Source organism: Talpa occidentalis, unplaced genomic scaffold, assembly GCF_014898055.3.
Source record: "Talpa occidentalis isolate TD23 unplaced genomic scaffold, MPIMG_talOcc4v2.1 talOcc4.6, whole genome shotgun sequence".
NCBI lineage: Eukaryota > Metazoa > Chordata > Mammalia > Eulipotyphla > Talpidae > Talpa > Talpa occidentalis.
The window spans coordinates 21,794,625-21,815,074 of record NW_023604972.1 but is presented as its reverse complement, the minus strand read 5'-3'; the positions used below and the strand labels follow the sequence as shown (position 1 = coordinate 21,815,074).

At 39.9% G+C, this 20,450-nt stretch overlaps 1 protein-coding gene across 3 annotated transcripts in view; it reads left to right on the top strand.

Annotated features, from left to right (window-relative positions):
* The window catches only part of SMIM14 (small integral membrane protein 14), a 64,468-nt gene extending 49,337 nt beyond the window's left edge, over positions 1 to 15,131 (top strand). For all 3 annotated transcript variants that reach the window (XM_037530496.2, XM_037530497.2, XM_037530495.2), the window contains 3 exons: positions 8,085 to 8,133; positions 11,659 to 11,801; positions 12,051 to 15,131. In XM_037530496.2, coding sequence (XP_037386393.1) covers positions 8,085 to 8,133; positions 11,659 to 11,801; positions 12,051 to 12,083 — 225 coding nt within the window. In that variant the 3' untranslated portion in view covers positions 12,084 to 15,131. The remainder of the gene's footprint in view (positions 1 to 8,084; positions 8,134 to 11,658; positions 11,802 to 12,050) is intronic.
* Positions 15,132 to 20,450: the final 5,319 nt, after the last annotated feature.

Genomic DNA, 20,450 nt, shown 5'->3' with positions numbered 1-20,450 from the left:
AATGAATGTAAAACAGTTCAAACTTCTTTGTACTACTGCTTTATTAATGCTAACATGTTTTGGTTGCTTAACTACTAAGCTGTAGCAGTGCAACGAATATAAAATCTGATTTTCATTCATTTTATTGTCTATCTGCTGTATGGACTTAAATGCAAATGTCTGCACCTCTGTATATTTATAGGAGTGTTTTACATGATAAACAGTGCTTAAGTTCAAGATTAATAAGATTAATAAGACTGCAGTACAAAGAATGCCCATTTTGGGGTGCTCATGACAAAGCTTTACTTACTCTTGGTGTGTATCCTTCCTTAATTTAATTACATCATTGCATTACACAGATGTTAGTGTTCATAATGTAGTTATACTTTGCCAGGAATATGTATATTTCTGTTTTCTCAGGAATGTTTATAGATGTTAAAAAATAAAGGTATTACAGGCTTTTAAAAAAAGATTTATTAATTTATTTATGCATACAAGAACAGCGTGTAAGCCCGAGGTGTGTATGTGAGGGGGCTGAGAGTATTCACCAGAGAGAGTTGGGAGCAAAACAGGCAGATTTACTGAAACACACTGCTGAGGGGAGCAGCGGGCAAGACAGGAGAGGTCTGCTGTGCCATGTAGGTTGCTCTCTGGCCAGCCAGGGGTCAGCTCATGCTGTAGTGGCTGGCAGTAGCTTGATAGCACTGTCTTTAACCCATGCACCACGAGGGAGGTCCCTATTACAGACATTTTTATTGTGTAGTCTAAACTCTAGTTAGTTTTATTTTTTTTTATTTTTTTTTTTTATTTTTTTTTTTTTTGGTGGGACCCTCCCCGGCGGCCGGGGATCGAACTGGCGCTGCAGAGGCTGCAGGCAGCCTCGCAACCCAGCGCTCAACCGCTGCGCCACCAGGGGAGGCCCTCTAGTTAGTTTTAGTGAGAGTACTTATTTAGAATTTTAATTAAAAACTGGCTTAAAAGGATTCAAAAGAAGTGGATAATAATATACAGTGAGTCCCTTTCAATTAAAATTGTGTCTTTATTACATTCCATCTAATTCTGTGTTTTATGACTTGATTTAATGTGGAAATATGCCCAATGACAAAGGTTTTTAGTGATATGGTAATAGAATACAGCTACATATCTAGAAAGATGCCAAAAAAACTTGTAATCTACTTATAAATCATTCTTTTGTTTAGTATTCTTTTTGTGTGTATATGTCCCCTCTGAGGTTAGTATTCTTTTTTTCCTAAAAATGTGTTTCTCTATAACTACTCTATCTAGTTGTTTTATTTTTTATTTATTTTTTAAAAAAATATTTATTTATTTAGTTATACAAGAACTGGGGTACAGGCCAGATGCGCGGGAGGGTGAGAGGATTCACCAGAGACAGAGCGGGGAACAGAACAGGCAGACTGACGAAATACACTGCTGAGGGGAGCAGCGGGTGCAACAGGAGTGGTCTGCTGCGCCATGTGGGACCCTCGCTGGCTGACCGGGATCGAACCGCCGCTGCAGAGGCTGCGGACAGCTTCACAGCGCGGCGCTCAACCACCTGCGCCACCAGGGGAGGCCCTGTTTTATTTTTTTTTTAATCACTCATTTCCTACAGCCATGAAAATGATGTGCTTTTTCCATTCTCTTTGAAGCCATTTGCAGAATTATTCTGGCTTCACTCTCACCTTTTCTGCTCCCTTCCCACCTTTGTTTCCTCCTGTTCTTGACTGACCATGTCTTAATATGTACTTTCTTCTATTAATGACAAAAGAGAGAACAGGTGGATTTAGAAATGTGAACTTGGATTATGCTTTGTGTTTTGCTTGTTCTCTGTTGTAACCTAAGATTTGGAATGCAGATAATCCTTTGGTGGAGAGGTTGGTGAGCTCTTTATTTAGGCTCTATTCTAAACAGTGTAAATGAAAACTTCTACATCTTTAATTTATTTAAGTTTGTTAGCTTACTAAAGTATTGTACCCTAAGCATGTAATCGGGAAGATTCTTTTTTTTTTTTTAAATAGAGGCATGTTTTTATTTGTTTGTTTGTTTGTTTTGTTTATACATGCACTGGGTACAGTCAGAAGCGCGGGAGGGTGAGAGAATTCACCAGAGCCGGAGTGGGGAGCAGAGCAGGCAGAAGGACTGAAGTACACTCCTGAGGGGAGCAGCGGGTGGCAGGAGAAGTCTGCGCGCCGTGTGGGACCCTCCTCCGGTGGCCAGGGAGCAGCCGGGGATCGAACCGGCGCCGCAGAGGCCGCGGGCAGCTTCACAACCCAGCGCTCAACCGCTTCGCCACCGGGGAGGCCCTAATTGGGGAGATTTCTTGATGAGATTTTTTTCTTGAATCTGATTCCAGAGGCCTTGTAAATTGTGACTCTGCTGTGCTTAAACAATTTATGTTAAAACCTATTGATCTTTATCTACTGCTAATATCTTTGCCTCTTTTTAAAATTATTTTAAGGACCTCCCTGGTGGTGCAGCGGTTGAGCGCTGGGTTGCGAAGCTGCCTGCGGCCTCTGCAGCACCGGTTCAATTCTCGGCTGCTCCACGGCCACTGGAGGAGGGTCCCATATGGCGTGCAGACCTCTCCTGCCGCCCGCTGATCCCCTCAGCAGTGTACTTCAGTCCTTCTGTTTGCTCTGCTCCCCACTCTGGCTCTGGTGGATTCTCTCACCCTCCCGCGCTTCTGACTGTACCCAGTGCTTGTATAAATAAATAAAAAATAAATCTTTTTTTTTTTAAATTATTTTAAGACAATTATTGACGTAAACATATGATTATATATATTAAAAAGCCTGGGGCCTCCCTGGTGGTGCAAGGAGGTAAGCACCAGACTATGAAGCAATCCGCAGCCTCTGCAGCACGAGTTCAATCCCTGGCTGGCAAGGAGGACCTCTCCTGTTTCCCCCGCCGCTCCCCTCCGCAGTGTATTTCAGTCAATCTGCCTGTTCTGTTCCCCGCTCTGTCTCTGGTGGATCCTCTCACCCTCCCACATTTCTGACTTGTGCCCCAGCTCTTGTATGCATAAATAAATAAATCTTAAAAAAAAATAAAAAGCCTCAATACTTTAAAATTAAAACAAAACTTCTCCCTCTTTCACATCTAGCTAATTCCCTACTTCCATGGATGAATTTGGTTGTGCATCTTCCCAGGCTTTTTAACAAATATATGATAAATATATGATATGATGGTGTGTATATATGTATGCTATGCATGTATATTTTCCCTAATTTAATAATAATATTTAGCTTTGTCTATGTTGTTGCAAAGCCTTTCTAATCATATGATTAATTTTTGGGTTTTATCAATAAAAGTTTAGTAGACTTCTTTAAATCTTGATACTTTTTTTAATCAATGTCATATAGACACTGAAAGACTAGATAGTCCTGTGATTAGTGGTACAATTGATTTTACCAATTAAGAATTGAAATTATGTTTTGTTTTTTGTTTTTTAAGATTTATTTATACAAGAACCGGGGTACAGGCCAGATGCATGGGAGGGTGAGAGGATTCACCAGAGACAGAGCAAGGAACAGAACAGGCAGACTGATGAAATACCCTGCTGAGGGTAGCAGCGGGCGCGGCAGGAGAGGTCTGCTCGCCATGTGGGTTGCTCCGAGGCCACTGGGGATCGAACCGGCACTGCAGAGGCTGCGGACAGATTCACAGTGCTGTGTTCAACTGCCTGCGCCACTAGGGAGGCCCTGAAGTTGTGTTTTATTGAGAAAATGAAATAACTACTACATAGCCTCATAGCACAACATTTAAGCAGTACTAAGTGATGTTGAACATTTTTTCATATGCCTGTTGGCCATTTGCATTTCCTCTTCAGAGAAGTTTCTTTTCAGCTCTTCTGCCCATTTTTTGACTGGAGTATTTTCTTTGTTGTTGTTGAGTCTCATCAGCTCTTTGCAGATTTTTGTGATCAGTCCTTTATCATTAGTGTTGGGTGCAAAAATGTCCTCCCAGTCAGTGGGGTTTCTCTTTGTTTTTGTTATTGTCTCTTTTGCTGTGCAGAAGCTCTTTAATTTGATGTAGTCCCAGCTGTTTATCTTTGCCTTCACTATCACTGCTTTGGGTGATGTGTCTGTAAAGATGTCTTTGATGTGCATATCATGTAGTGTTTCGCCTATATTTCCTTCTATGTATTTTATGGTTTCAGGTCTTATGTCTAGTTCTTTAATACATTTTGAGTTGGTTTTTGTGCATGGTGTTAGGTAGTAGTCAAGCTTCATTCTTTTGCATGTAGCGACCCAGTTTTCCCAGCACCATTTATTGAACAAACTTACTTTGCTCCAATGCATAGTCTTTGCTCCTTTGTCAAAGATTAGTTGACCATAAATCTGTGGGTTTATTTCCGGATTTTCTGTTTGATTCCATTGGTCTATGTGTCTGTTCTTGTTCCAATACCATGCAGTTTTGATGATTATGGCTTTCACTGCAAACATCTTTTCATATTAACAGATGTTTTAGTTTAGGCTGCTAAAACAAAGTAAGACTGGGTAACTTATAAACAGATAATTTATTTCTTACCCTGCCAAAGACTTAAAGTCAAAGATCAAGGTGCCAGCATGGTTGAGTTCTGACTTCTAAAGAGCTGACTTCTGGGTTACAGATGACCATTTTCTTGTGTATCCTTAACACGGCAAAGAAAAGGAAGAAAGCATTCTGAGGACTTTCGTTCAAGTACTAATTCCATTCATGAGGGCTCCATACTCAAGGAATCCTCCAGTTGCCTCTGAAAGACCCTGCACACACATACCCATACCTCTTAATACCATTGTATCAATGATAAAGATTTCAACACATGAATTTTGAGGAGACCTACCTAAACATTCAGTTCATAACAAATCAAAGTCAGCCTCATTTTTAAACAGTGTTATGATATTAAAATTTTACTTTTTTTAAAGATTGATTTATTTTATGCGTACAATGTATAGGCCAGAGGTGTGGGGTGGGGGTGAGAGAATTCCTGAGACAGAGTGGGGAGCAGACAGGTGGACTGATTGGAATACACTGCTGAGGGGAGCAGCATAGGCAGGAGAGGCCTGCTGTGCCAAGTAGGTCATCTCTCTGGCTGGGGATGTAACTTGTGCTGCAATGGCTGCTAATAGTTTCACAGCGCTGAGACTTAACCCCTTGCACCACTAGGGAAGCCCAGAAATTTACTTTTTTTTTTAAGTTTTTTTTTTTTTTTAATTTATACAAGAACTGGGGTGTACTAGAGGCGTAGGAGGGTGAGAGAATTCACCAAAGACAGAGTGGGGAGCAGAACAGGCAGAAGGACCGAAAACACTTCTGAGGGGAGCAGCGGGTGCGAGAGGAGAGGTCTGCCATGCCATGTGGGTATCTCCCTGTCTGGCCAAGAATCAAACCCCCACTGCAAAGGCTGCAGACAGCTTCACAGCACTGCGCTCCACCCACTGCGCCACAGGGGAGGCCCACCTTCTCAGTTTTAATCTTCAGTAGTACTCAGATGTAGGTGATATTATCCCCAATTTACCAGAAGAAACTGAAGCTTAGAAGTGTTACAGAACTTGCACAAGGTCTTGACTGTAGAAAATTGCAGAACTAGACTTTTAAGTTGAAGCCTGTCTTTTCTGCAGAGTTCATGCTTAAACAGTTAAACAAAACTTCTCTGTAGTTGCTTCCCAAAACAATTGCAAGTTATCCATTACTGCTTTAATGGGACGAGGGTATCATTATCAAGTAATGAGGCTGAATTGAAAAGTTGCATTCTCCCTATTCTGTTTACTATGTAATCATTTCTATATTAAGCTATATGAAGGTCTCCCTGGTGGCACAGCGGGTTGAGCGCAGCGCTGTGAAGCTGTCTGCAGCCTCTGCAGCATGGGTTCGATTCCCGGCTGACCAGGGAGATTCACACATGGCGTGGCAGACCTCTCCTCTCACACCTGCTGCTCCCCTCAGCACTGTATTTCGGTCATCTGCCTGTTCTGCTCCCCACTCTGTCTCTGGTGAATCTTCTCACCCTCCCATGCCTCTGGCCTGTATCCAGCTCTTATATAAAAATAAATAAATCTTAAAAAATATATATAAAAATTATTTATAAACATTGTATGTTTACTCAGGTTTTCTGTTTTTAATTTTCTTTTTAAAATTAATAATCATAGTTCTAAAGATAGACATCGAAAACTCCTTCTCTGTCAGAATCTATTTCTCCGTCCCACTCACAACCCTGTGGTATTTTTATAGTTTATTTATACAGCTGTTTATACATATGTAAGGAAAAAATATACATATATGTTTCTCCCATTCAAAGGTGCATTTTCTACACATAGTCCTGCTTTGTTCTATCTGCTTCTAATTTTCAGTGTGAAAAAATATCTCATTAATAGAGTTTACCCTTTTCCTAGTAGCTTTCTTCTGCGTTTGGCACTTTTTCTTTGGGAAGTTTTGTAATGTATGACAGCAGGAGTTTCTGTCATAGGTGATTTTTAAAAATTCCTTGATCACAGCATATTTGAAAATTATTTTGTATAGGAAAAAACCCAAACCAGACCACAATCCCTCAATGTATTCTGTGATTCTGTCAGAATTTTTTTTGTTTATATGTTTTTACATGCAGTCTTTTATTATTATTTTTTTAATTTTATTTTTGTATTCCCCATACAATTGCAACCCCCTTATTTTGACCCCAAACCCTCCTTTCCCTTTTCCCCCATAGTGTGTCTCTGGTTCATAGTTGTTTGTTGATTTTGATTTTTTCTTTCTTATAATTATTCTTTTTCCTGGTCCCTTATTTAGGTTTTCTAGATTCCTGCTATGAGTGAGACCATCCGGTATTTTTCTTTTTCTTTCTGGCTTATTTCGCTGAGCATGAAGCCTTCCAGCTCCATCCATTTTGCTGCAAATTGCATGTGTTTATCTTTTTTGATTGCTGAGTAATATTCCGTTGTGTATATGTACCACATCTTCTTGATCCAGTCATCTCTTTTTGGGCATTTGGGTTGATTCCAAAGCTTAGCTATTGTAAACAGTGCTGCTATAAACATAGGGGTGCAGGTGCTCTTTGGAATGGATGTTTCTGTGTCCTTTGGGTAAATACCTAGGAGTGGAATTGCTGGATCATATGGAAGCTCTGTGTTTAGTAGGTTGAGGAATCGCCACACAGCTTTCCATAGTTGTTGGACCAGTTTGCACTGATTCTGTGCGATTTTGAAGGAGTGATATGTACTATAATAGCATTCATTTAAGGGCCTCCCTGGTATCCAAGGGGTTAAGACACAACCTATGAAGCTGTCTGCAACCTCTGCAGCACAAGTTCAATCCCCAGCCAGGGAGGTGACCCACATGGCGCAGCAGACCTCTCCTGACTCACCCGCTGCTCCCCTCAGCAGTGCATTTCAGTCAATCTGCCTGTTCTGTTCCCCAGTCTGTCTCTGGTGAATCCTCTCACTCCCCACACCTCTGGCCTGTACCCCAGTTCTTGTGTGCATAAATGAATAAATCTTAAAAAAAAATAGCATTCATTTAAAAACAAAACATGGGACCTCCCTGGTGGCTCAAGGGGTTGAGATGCAACTTGTAGGGCTATCCGCAGCCGCTGCTGCTCGGGTTCCATCCCTGGCCAGGGAGCTACCCACGTGGCACAGCAGACCTCTCCTGGCTCACCCGCTGCTCCCCTCAACAGTGTATTTCAGTGGATCTGCCTGTTCTGTTCCACACTTTGTCTCTGATGAATCCTCTCACCCCCCCCCTACACCTCTGGTCTTTACCCCAGTTCTTGTAAGCGTGGATAAATAAATCTTTAAAAAAAACAAAACATGATCTTTTTAATAAATACTGCTCACCTCTGTCTCTGGTGAATCCTCTCACCCCCCACACCTCTGGCCTTTACCCCAGTTCTTGTAAGCGTGGATAAATAAATCTTTTAAAAAAACAAAACATGATCTTTTTAATAAATACTGCTCACCTCTGTCTCTGGTGAATCCTCTCACCCCCCACACCTCTGGCCTTTACCCCAGTTCTTGTAAGCATGGATAAATAAATCTTTAAAAAAAAAAAAACCATGATCTTTTTAATAAATACTGCTCATTTTTGGTTCAGTGTGATTGTTAACTCTCCTTTCTTCTCATTTATTGTAGTTAAGGCAGTCCCAGTCTTACTGCACAGACACAGAATGTCTTCAGGAATGTAAGTAACAAGTGTTTTACCATTAGAGGCCAGGTGACTGAATATTTGTCAGAAATTATTCTTACTGTTATTTAAGGAAGTGCTCTAAGTAATAGTTTTCCTACTTTAAATATTTAACTTGAGAAAATATTTTTCCCTGTCTGAAAAAACATGCCCTGATCATTGAAGAAAATGTTAAAAACAGAAAAAAAGAAAAGGACAAACTTCCAGAATAATAAGAGCTAAACACTTTGATACCTTGGTGTGTACACCCTTCCACACCTTTTTCTTGCCAAATATACGTGTAATGGAGCAATTTTGGCTGGTTTAACTGTGACATCAAACCCATCCCTCTTTACCTAATATTTTCAGTTTGCATCCCTTGTCAGCTTTAAGAACTTCTGAGTGAGGAAGCCATTCTTCCCTAAGGTTTGGAAACTTTGGGTGCTCAAAGCGTCATTCCTTTGACTCTGACATGAGCATTCTCAAGAGGGCCTGGGCAGTGGCAAGGTATCTTGCTTTGGCTTTGTGGGTAATGGCGACAGTAAAACGAGGATCAGAACAGACAGGAAAATGGATGAATGGGACCAACAGACTTTGTGGCTGTTACCTGAGATCACTTTTTTCAGGACAGAAGTAACTTGAAGTATACTTTTAAGGTTAACTAGTACCTAACAGCAAAGCCAAACCAGTCTTGTGCCTTAGTAATTTGACTGTAAAAATGACATTCATAGAATGGTGAAGCCTGGCACAATTAGATTTCACATACACTTACAAAAATGGGTTCACTTTGTGTTTTCACTATTATAAATATATTAGTATATATAAATCTAAAAAATACTAAATATGGGGGTGCAGTAGTATTTAAGTGATTCTCTTTTGTTGGATTCTTAGGTTGCTGATACTTTTTATTATCAACAACACTTGAACAAATATCCTTCTTATGCACATTTTAAGACTGTTAATATATTGCCCAATTGTGTTTATTAATAAGGTAGTTGCTTATACTTAACATTTCCAGAGCTTTGCTACACTTTATTGTTTATAAGAAACTACAACAAAAACACATTAAGATATCATTATAGGGCCTCCCCGGTGGCGCAGTGGTTGAGCGCTGGCTTGCGAAGCTGCCTGTAGCCTCTGCAGCACCAGTTTGATCCCCAGCCACTGGGTGAGGGTCCCACATGGCATGCATAACTCTCCTGCTGCCCACTTCTCCCCTTAGCAGTGTATTTCATCAGTCTGTCTGTTCTGCTCCCTGCTCTGGTGAATTCTCTCACCCTCCTGCGCTTCTGACTGTACCCAGTGCTTGTATAAATAAATAAATAAATAAATCTTTTAAAAAAAAGATATCATTATAAAGGAATTTGTCATTGTTAATTATGATGATCACTGTGAAATGGGTGTCCTATCAAATTCTGTAAATATAGCAACTCAGAGAACTAGTACTTAGCCCCAAGCAAAAATTTTGTCAAGGGCCTCTCCGGTGGCACAAGGGGTTAAGTCACAGCTCTATGAAGCTATCTGCAGCCACTGCAGCATGAGTTGGATCCTGGCCAGGGAGGTGACCCACATAGTGCAGCAGACCTCTCCTCTTTGTCTGTTGCTCCTCTCAGCAATGTATTTCAGTAGATCCGCCTGTTCTGTCCCCCACTCTGTCTCTGGTGAATCCTCTCATCCACCCCCCACCCCGCACCTCTGGCCTGTACCCCAGTTCTGCTACATAAAAATAAATAAAATCTTTAAAAAAAAAAAAAAGAAATTTTGTCAAATCATAGTCCATGGTACAACAGGGTGATACATTTCTGGACAAGAAGGTAATGATAATGTGCAGATGTTGCGTTAGGTTGTTGGGAAGAGGAGTAGTAGCTCCCGCATTACAAATTTTTGTTGCTTTTTCATTAGATTCATTAATCTACACTATGCCTTTGATAAGCAGCTTAAATTTTTGCCCCAGTGGGTAAAGCTAAACCTGTTCTACCAGTTGAAAATCTTACTGAACTTCTTTATGGGAAAACAAGTATTAGTGACCTTTCAGCCAGTCCCACCTGTAGACCAGATAGACTGATTTCTGTGAGTAAAATTTCACTTCCTTAATCTAAATGTAAACACAACCTTTAGAGCTTAAATATTTATTTAGTCAGACTCGCCAGTACCTCTTAGCCCATTCTTTAACATTCAGTGGAAATCCTTTCTGAGAGCCTTGTTTAAATTTTATTTTATTTAGATGACTTAAACAATTGTTTTCTCTGGGTGATACAGTTACTTTTCTATATATTGTAAAGTTTCTCCTGTGAATTTATGCTGTTTGTTATAAAGTATATATTAATCCCCTCCTCAGGTTCAGTAATTTGCTATAATGAATCACAGACCTCAAGAAAACTGTTTAGCTATTACTACCATTTTATTGTAAAGGATGTAAGCCAGGAGCAGCCAAAAAAAAGATTTGCATAGATAGGGGCCAGAGGAGTACAGCGTTTTCCTGTTTTACCCTAGGTGGGCCACCCTTGCAACACCTCTGTGTGTTCACTCGCCAGAAAGCTCTCTTGAACCCCATTATTTCAGGTTTTTATGGAGGTCCTGTTCCAATGGCATAAATGATGAAATCATTGGCCTTTGGTGATTAGTTGCATCTCGAGCCCCTCTTCCCTCCTTGGAAGTTGAGAAGTGGAGCTGAAATTACCAACCCTCTAATCAAATGGCTGGCCACTAGACCCCCATCCTGAAGCTGTCTAGAGGTACACCAAGAGTCCCCTTGATAGTATAAACTCTGCAATGGTTGAATGGGGTTTCTTATGAATACAACAAATGTTCCTCTCACCCCTATCACTCAGGAAATTCCAATGGTTTAGGTGAACTGTGCCAGTAATCTGAGATGAAAACCTAAAATATTTTTCTTATTGTATCACACTATCACAGTACCCATTGTGCCTGCCATGGTGTATTGCATATATTTAAGATGATTTCATTGAATATGGAACTCATTACTTCAAGTGGTACTAAAATTTAAATGCAGTGTTTCAGCAGATCTAGTTGAAATTCTACTTCATTGGGATAGCCTCTCACTTTTGCTCCCTAGATCAATATAGAACAAGCCTGGTCACTCCTCTGAGCACTTGAACATGTAATACTGTACAATTACACTTCTTAAAATGATTAATACAAATTTTAATATTAATACAGTTGTTGGAGTCGACTTTTATTTTGTATGTGTAGAAGAAGTGGGGTATAGGCCAGAGGTGCAGGGGGTAAGAGGATTCACCAGAGACAGAGTGGGGAACAGAATAGGCAGACTGACTGAAATACATTGCTGAGGGGAGCAGCAGGCAAGACAGGAGATGTCTGCTGCACCATATGTGGGTTAACTTTGCTACTGGGGATTGAACTCAGGTCGTCAGGGTGATAGTGCTGGGACTTAACCCCTGGGCCACCACAGAGGCCCTGAAGTTGACATTTAAACATTGTTTATTAGTTTTATATTTATCTAACAATATTATATTCATTGCCTCAACTTTTGTTAAAAATACAAATTTTGTTTGTCTTTAGTACCAGGACCTTCTGGTGATAATGGCACCAGTATTACTATGATCTTGATGGCCTGGATGGTTATTGCAGTGATTTTGTTTCTACTAAGACCTCCTAATCTAAGAGGATCCAGTCTAACTGGAAAACCAACCAGTCCTCACAATGTAAGTGTTGGCAAGTTTAGAAATTCATTTTTTTGGGTGGGGAAGGGGAGGGAAAGAGGATATTAGAGAATCACAGTGTTAATTTAGTGTTCCCTTGTGAAAAAGCACATGAAAAGGCCAAATAAGTATGTAGTTTGGGATCGTGGCGAGGACTGAGGGAATGGCATTGCTACTAAGTGTTTACCATATGTATTAGATTGGTTGCGGTGGGATTTAAGAAGTCATTTCATGATCTCTTTTCAATGCTAGGGACAAGATCCACCAGCCCCTCCTGTGGACTAACTTTGTGATATGGGAAGAGAAAATTAACACCTTGCACGACCAAATGAACGAAGATGACCAGAGTACTCTTAACCCCATTAGAACTGTTTTTACTTTTGCATCTGCAATATGGGATGGTATTGTTTTCATGAGCTTCTAGAAATTCACTTGTGAGCTTTTTATTGCTTTCTGTGTTATCGCCATTCCTATTTACAGTTTATTTGAGTAAATGATTATATTTTAAAAATTTACTTGGGGTTTTTTTGGTTATCCTAAATTTAAACATTCCATTCATTCTGTTTGTAACTATGATCATAATTTTTGTGATGATTTCTGGCCTGATTGAAGGAAATTTGAGATCTCTGCATTTAAATATTTTCATTTTGATAGTTTTTAAAATTGCTCCCCCCAAGGTATTTATAAAGTTATTTGAGCTTGTTTGAGACTGTATGAAAGAAAATTAATAACCACACACTGTATTTGTATTGACCTTGGTAGTTTATTTGTGAGGGGCAGTTTTCTCTAGTTCTTGGGACTATGGCAGCCTTTGGAATATTTTATAAGTTAATAGCTAAAAATACAACTGACTTATGTGACTAGTAAAGGAGAAGCAATATTTGTTTACTAAGATTTTCACTCCCATAAAAATTTCAGTCTAATATTAAAAGCTTAAATAAACATGATGTACATATGGTGGCTGATTTGCAGTCCATTATATGACATTTGCGATCCACTGTACACAAGCCTTTCAAGGTTCATGAAAGGAGGAAAATATTAATTCTTTCTGCCTTTGCCAGACATAATCTATACAATAATAATTTATAATTTATTTTTAAAATGGGTGTTTCTCAGAAGGCTTCTTTTCTGTTGTAACACTTCCCTATTAAATGAAACTATCGTAAAGAAGTTTTGGGGGGGGGGCTCTTTGGTTATTGTCATTGAATACTATTTTTGTTCTTTGAAGAAAAAAATCTGAGTCTTTTGTTATCTTTCTGACTTAAAAAATATTTAACAAATTCTTGGTTTACTCCAAGGAAAATGAGAAGAAATCAAGGATCTTTTTCTCACCCTTTATATCATTCTTGTTTGGTAATGGGGTGAATTGGGATGGGAAGTAGCATCGGTATAAGTAAAATTTTGAAATGTATAAAAAAGTAAAAGGTTGCTTTGCTCAGTTATAAAGAAAATGAATACAAATGTCATTTAAAAAGTCTATATAACCTATATGGTTATGGATTTTTTTCCTAGCAAGTGATTGCAGATAATTTATGGGAGCTAGAAGATAGTTTGCTATCAATGTGTAATGAGTTTCCCCATAGATCAGTCAAGCCTTTCACTGTATAGATCTCAGAAATTTGTATGAATTGAATAAACTTCTCTATGTCATTGTACTATTTAATAGTCTCTGATAAAATTGTGTAATGCTTGTAGAGTTATTTCCCCCCCTTTATTATAATTACATTCTAAGCCATCATCATTGGAAAGGAGTTCATTTCATTATGTAATTCAATATTAACTGCTTGCATTCCTCCTATGCATCTTGGCTTTGTGCTCAATTTCTTGAAACAATATAACCAACTCTTAAGTTGTGTTAATTGAAGTGTAGCATAACACAGGTAAGTCAAATTTTAGATTAATGAACATCATAGAGTTAAGATTTTTCCTCTTGCTGTGGCCTACTGGATGCCATCTCATTTCTATAGCTGTTTAATATTTAAAGCAGAAAGGGCAGGACTGGCATAAGATGGAACAAAATTCCTGTAAGCATTCCTTTTTCTGCCCTGGTCCCTGAACTTTGAAGGCTTGCACATATATCTTAACAGTCTGTTCTCTAAGCAGCTGGAAAGCCCATCTCTAGCAGAGATAATGATGTTTTAGTGAATCTGTGACTCACAAATAACTGAGAATTAATTGACTTTGTTGAAGAAGTAGCCATGACATGAACCAGAATGTGTAGTGTTAGCTAGAGACCTGGAAATCTGGATTCTTATTTGTATTTCGTTTCTGTCACATACATTTAATTAACATGACATCTAGAATATTTTCTATATGGACCATTTGTTTAATTAGTAACAAAAGTTCTTAATGAGATATTTAGTCTTGGTTTTTTTCTTGTAAAGTATATGCATTCCTGACAAAGACCGTGTACTACTGCACATAAAGTGTTTCTGTTAACCTAACTAGTAATTTATATTATCCTATTTAATTTTTAAAGCTTCTACGTATTGCCGTGTATTGAGTACACTTACGCATTATTTGACTTACTAACATTCACCTGAACTGTTAACTATAATCATTTAAAAATAAATCTGGAGAAAACATGAAGTGTCACGTTTTAATCCATTTTGACTTTAAAACACTCCTCAAATGCCGTTAAAAATTTATTTTGTTTTAGAGTCATTTAATGTTCATTATGCAAGATTTTTTTTTTTTGCTTTCCATACAGAAAAGTTAACTTTGGAACTATGTGTAGTAAAAGTTTATCACTTATCTCTCCAAACACTAGCCCATGGTCAGCAAGTCATATTTTAAACAACAGCCATTCCATGGTTTCTTTCAGTGTCTTTGTGGTATGTAATATGATCGTATGTATGGAATTACTGATACCTGACATTTTCAAAGAATTCTTGGAAGTCCATCACTCTCAATGAAAGTTTGTCACTCTGAATATGTGCTAAAATTTGATCAGCTCAGTTTGATACAAAACAGCAACTTGAAGGAGAAATGAAGAGTTTACAGTTAGTAGGTTAAATTTTTGTTGTTGCAATAGTAGGTTTAGGCTTAACATTTTCTAAATAAAAAATCCTATGTATTTGTTACCATGTCTAATGATTACTTTGTTAAAAGCAAAAGTGGTCATGTGGTATACTAAATGTTAATTGCTGATTTTAAGTGTTTTAAATCATGCCAAACAAATCATGTCTGTGCCATCCAGGGTTTATTGTAATCTTTTACTGAGTACTTGGATTGGGATAAAGGGCTTGTACTATGCACTTTTTATTAATGAATAAATAGAAAACATTAGTAACACTCATTGTTTTTTGTTTGGCTTTTGTGGGAAGAGAAGCACACGACTTTTGGTTAGTAAAATGTTAACAGCCTTTATTAAATGTTTTCTTTGTAAGATGTTTTACTCATGACTAAAGAGATTCCTAAGAGAGAACTTTAACTTACAAGGAGAATATATAATAGCAGTATGAGCTTCTAAAAATAGGGGTTCTAAGAATGCCTAGGAAATTAGATTGCAACTGTATTTCTTCCATTATTTTTTTTATTTCGCCCTACTATACAGTCAATGGACATTTGCAGTGAGGGAACAGTACCTGATAGTGTTAATTATTTGGTCAGACATGTTAACAAAAAGGAGCTAGGCATGTAACTGCGCTAAGAAAACACAGAAGTGAAAGTTGTTTTTGTTCTGTGACCTGGAATGCATCCAGTGCTAAAGATCATTACTATGCCATATACAAGTAAAAATGATAAATATCTCAGGCATGAGTATGTCAGTATTCCTTATAAAATAGCAAAACTTGTGAAATGGAGATAATGATTTCAACTAAAGTTTATCATGTATGTCAGTGGATACCTGAATCCCCAGTAAAATTGTAAATTTTCAGTAAGTGGCTCTGCAGTACTAATTTTCCTCCCAGATAATGAAATTCTAATAATTTTTTTTTTTTTTTTTTTTTGCTTTCTGCAATTTCATCTGATGGTTTTCAAAGTTCAGAATCTCAATTTATAGAGTCGGTGAAATGCTTTCCCCACCCCGTAATGTTCCATGATTATTTCATTCTCAGATTTTTTTTTAAAGATTTATTTATGCATACAAGTACTAGGGTACAGGCCAGAGGTTGGGGTGGTGAAAGGATTCACCAGAGACAGAGTGGGGAACAGAACAGGCAGATTGACCAAAATACACTGCTGAGGGGAGCAACAGGGGAGTCAGGAGAGGTCTGCTGCGCCATGTGGGTTGCTCCCTGGCTGGGGATCAAATTCGTGTTGCAGTGGCTGCAGATAGCTTTATAGGTTGTGTCTTAATCCCCTGTGCCACCAGGGAGTCCCCTCATTCTCAGATTTTTGAAAACTGAAATTTATCAGGGCTTAAGCATGCAAAACATCAAGAAATGTTTTTCTTTGTGTCAATATTTTAAGAACTCAGTCACATAGATAGGTGGGAACTGGCAACAGTTAAGATTGAATTCCCTGTGCTCTCCTGTATTAGTAATTTCGGATGCTAATCTCTGAGAGCATCAAAGATATTCAGAGTGTTTCTGTTGAAAAATGATAGCTGACATTGATACTATCACTTACTCCATAAATTTCACTGAATTCTCAAATGTCTACTTCCATTGTCATAATCTTAAGAATTTTTAGTGTTGTTTAGCCTTTAATGTTTAGTTAGCCTTGTGGGGGAAATGTTAAATAAAGCTATCTTTGTGTGAGCCAGGTATAAAGTTAAGATAAATAACTCACTCATATTTTTACAAATAAAAATTTTTTTATTTACAAACAAAAAATCTGCTAGGGGCTGTAGCATACCTATAACTTGTAGGGCTTCTCAAATTTGATTTTGGGGTCCCAAATGGCTTTTGCTTATATGGATTATATCTATAAATATTGACTAAGTCCAGAATTAAAACACATTTAAAAGTATCAAATATTTTAAAACTACAAACCCAATATATGTTAATAGAAATATTTTTATAATATTGGCACTGTTCTATATTTTTATAAATCTCTTAATGGATACTTTAATAGAATAAGCTTTTCCATCATCTCCACTCTGCATTCAGTGTTGCATATGTTACCTTCTTATGAAACTGCATATATGTTAGTTTACAGTAACTAAAAAAAAAAACAAACATTATATTGAGCATCCTATGCCTTGACTAAGAAACAAACTCTGTGACCCGTGGACAGCTCATTTAATTTGGAGCATCAATTACCTCATTTATTAGATAGAATGATATACTTTACAGCACGTTGAAGGAAATGCTTATAAAACTGCTTTGTAAAAAGCCACTATCCCAGCACACACACACACGACTCTTAAAAACCATAAATTATAAGAAATGTATGAATTGAAAACACTTCCATTGAATGGAATTCACCCTCTTAGGAATGGACAATGTCATTTTTAGTTCAGTGTCTTGCATACGAAAAACATTTAAGAGCCTCCCCTGGTGCTGCAGCAGTTGAGCGCTGGGCTGCGAAGCAATCTCTGCAGCACCCGGCCGCAGGTGAGGGTCTCATCTGGCGCGCAGACCTCTCCTGCCGCACCCTGCTGCTCCCCTCAGCAGTGTATTTCGTCAGTCTGCCGGATCTTTTTTTTTTTTTTTAAGATTTATTTATTTATTTATACAAGCACTGGGTACAGAAGCGCGGGAGGGTGAGAGAATTTACCAGAGCCAGAGCGGGAAGCAGAGCAGGCAGAGGGACCGAAGTACACTGCTGAGGGGAGCAGCGGGCGGCAGGAGAGGTCTGCGCGCCAGGTGGGACCCTCCTCCGGTGGCCGGGGAGCAGCCGGGGATCGAACCGGTGCTGCAGAGGCTGCGGGCAGCTTCACAACCCAGCGCTCAACCGCTGCGCCACCGGGGAGGCCCAGTCTGCCTGTTCTGTTCCCCACTCTGGCTCTGGTGAATTCTCTCACTCTCCAGCGCTTCTGACTGTACCCAGTGCTTGTATAAATAAATCTTTTTTTTAAAAAAAAAGAAAACCATTAAAGATTAATATCAGTTTTCCATCAAAATTTTAAAATCCTTGGAAGGTAAACTGGAAAGCAAATAAATTTTTCTAATGCATAAATCCATTGCAAGAAAAACTAAAGAGCAAATTATTAGACTGATTGTTCTCAACCTTGGCTTAACTCTGACACACAATCAGAAAAACTTAGAGCTTCATGAAACACAAATATGAAAACAACTGGCCTAGGGCTTCCCTGGTGGCCCACGGGTTAAGTCTCAGGGCTATCACCACTATGGCCTGAGTTGGATCCCTATATGGCCACAGAGCTTACCCACATAGGGCACAGCACACCTCTCCTGTGTCGCCTGCTGCTCCCCGTCGCAGTGTATTTCAGTAAATCTGCCTGTTCTGCTCCCCACTCTGTCTCTGGTGAATCTTCTCATCCCCTACCCAGTTCTATGCAATAAAACAAAACACAACCACCACCACCAAAAAAAAAAAAAAAAAAAAAAAGAACCTGTTTACATCAAGCGGTTCTCAGGACCTATTCACACATTTAAAAGTTGAAGGCCCCCCAAATTTTCCATGTGGATTATACCTAGTGGTATTTATGCCACTAGAAATGAAAACTGATAAATTGTGAAATTATGAATAATACATTCTTTATAATGAACAGGTTCATTACATGTCAGCATAAACAGTATGTTTTAAAGAGAAGTTGCTCCATTTCCAAATAAATTATTAAAAGATTGGTATTGCATTACATTTAGACAAACCTATAATGTATGCATTCAATTTGTATATCACACTGGAGTCTGGAAAACTCCATTATATACTTGCAAAAGAATAAAAGTATTAAAAAGGACACACAACAGTATTACCATGGAAATGTTTTGACCACCTGGGCCCCATGAAAGGTGACTGTCAGAGGTCCCCAGAACATTTTTGAGAATGTCCCAGATCCAATCCAAAGGTACATTCCAGCTCGTACTGATATGATTTAATTTCTGAAATCCTATTGACTATGTTAAAGATTATGATTATCACCAAAATACAAAGAATGTAAATACAAGTAGAAAAGTGTTGAATTCAAAATAAAGGGAATTCGGCGCCTCCCTGATGGCGCAAGGGGTTAAGCACCCCACTATGAAGCAATCCGCAGCTTCTGCAGCTGAGTTCAATCCCTGAGTTCTATACCCGGCTGACAAGGGAGCAACCCACATGGGGCAGCAGACCTCTCCTGACTCACCAGCTGCTCCCCTCAGCAGTGTACTTCAGTCAGTCTGCCTGTTCTGTTCCCTGCTCTGTCTCTGGTGAATCCTCTCATGCCTGCATCTCTGGCCTGTACCCCAGCTCTTGTATGCATAAATACATAAATCTTTAAAAAATTACAAAAAATTAAAAAAACAAAGGGAATCCAATATAGGTAACTTAAATCTATGCATGTGCCCAGTTCAAAAAAAGACACCTCTACTATAGTCACATGCACTGTCATTACTTCATTTATCCCACCAGCCTGTACTTTGGAAGGAGTTGGGACTCGGTCTCTAACATTCAATAGGCGCTAAATATTTGTTGGATGAATGAATTTAACGGTATGGTCTCTTCAACGCCTATCTAGCTGATCACTTTCTATAACTCAGCAAACTGTTTTATCAACATCCAACAGTTTTCCTAAATTGTCATGACCCCGTTAAGAAAACGGTCATCTGGATGGTATTTAAATGCGCCTTTATAAACCACTATTCACTTTCCTTATGACGTACTTAATGATCTTTGACTTCAAGTACAGATTATGTCACCTGATGTAACTATTAATGAGAGTCACAGAAAAGCCATGCCTGTGCGTTTTTTTTTTTTTTTTTAAGGGTTTAAGACGACCTTGCAGTCGGGAAAAACAACTGCCTTTCACATTAAAAACTGGCAGGCATCATTCAACTCTTCCTCATAGGCGGCACTTGTATGTAGCTTTCTCTCTGCTGTTTCATGCACAGACATCCCAGATGCAGGATTGGGCAGAAGTAACCCTGAAGAACATGCCCGGAGGGCGTGGGCACCCCACTTCTGCCAGGGATGGGGCGTGGGCACCCCACTTCTGCCAGGGATGGGGCGTGGGCACCCACTGGTCCAGTCATGACGGAACTCAGCATCCTCCAGACGTGAGGCTGCTTCTTCCCAGAAGCTGTGGGTCAGACAGGATCTGACTAAACCTTGGGCCGCTGGCCCGGAGGGCGCGGTGGACCCAGGGGCCTGGAGGGTGTGGGATGGGAGTAAACCGCGGCCCGATCTGACCTGGAGGGTCCAGGGGTGCAAAGACCGGGCCAGCCCTCCAGGCCGCTGGGGAGGCCGGAAGGGGGCCGGGACCTTCCGGTCCCCTCGGGCCCTGTACACCCGCCGCGCGAGTCGGGCTGACCCCCGCGCACGAAGCCCCACCTCAGCGCCGACTGCCATGAAAACCCGGTCTAGACACCGCAGCTGAGGCCTCGGTCTCCCGCGGAGCCCAGAACCAGGATCCCGGCCCCCGGGGCCCCAGTGGACCCAGCGCGCCCGTAGCTCCGCCCATCGCCGCTCGCGGCAGGGGCGGGGCCGCTGATCTGGCGCTAGCGGATTCGTCCACGCTCGCCGGGGGCGGGGCCTTTCCCGTCTCAGGAGGATTAGCCCCGCCCCATCCGCGAGCCTGGGCCTGGGCCCGCCGGAAATAGG